Source organism: Plasmodium inui, assembly GCF_000524495.1.
Source record: "Plasmodium inui San Antonio 1 unplaced genomic scaffold supercont1.14, whole genome shotgun sequence".
NCBI classification, from domain to species: domain Eukaryota; phylum Apicomplexa; class Aconoidasida; order Haemosporida; family Plasmodiidae; genus Plasmodium; species Plasmodium inui.
In genome coordinates, this window is record NW_008481848.1 from 586,280 (window position 1) to 586,815 (window position 536).

Here is a 536-nt window from a genome sequence, read left to right on the forward strand (position 1 = left end):
GGATGCACTAAATTTTTGTTCTTTTTTTTCTTCTTAATGTGCCAGTGTGTACTTATAGATTTATTCTTTCGTGCACACATAACATGGTTCATTTTGTAATTCTGTTTTTAAAACAGTTTTGCAGAGGAGTGCATGTAAGTGATACTCTGCTACATTGACTTTGCGCAGAGCAGTAGGCTTTATTGGTTGTCTCCCATTTTGCTTCTCCGTTTCTAATTTTACGTAGTATTTTTTTTTCTCTTTTACCTCATATAATGGTCGAGAAGGAGTCCCACGATGAAGAAACACGCTTGAGGGGAAGTCGTCTTGATGGGGCACCAAAGCATGATTCATTTTTTAATAAGGATGGGTTACTATTAAGAAACTACGGATGGTTAGTAAAAAACGCCATAGGCATCATAGTACTGATTCATGGAATTAGAACTCACGCGAGACTGCAATTTTTAAGACCCAATGTAGAGGTAGTAAGCGACGATAACGTTATATTGAAGGATGAAAATAATTACTACGTCTATGAAGATAGCTGGGTAGAATAT

At 36.6% G+C, this 536-nt stretch overlaps 1 protein-coding gene across 1 annotated transcript in view; it reads left to right on the plus strand.

Annotated features, from left to right (window-relative positions):
* Positions 1 to 254: 254 nt before the first annotated feature.
* C922_03464 (hypothetical protein) overlaps positions 255 to 536 on the plus strand; it is a gene marked incomplete at both ends in the record, with an annotated part of 3,103 nt that continues 2,821 nt past the window's right edge. The window contains one exon of the mRNA XM_008819056.1: positions 255 to 527. Coding sequence (XP_008817278.1) covers positions 255 to 527 — 273 coding nt within the window. The remainder of the gene's footprint in view (positions 528 to 536) is intronic.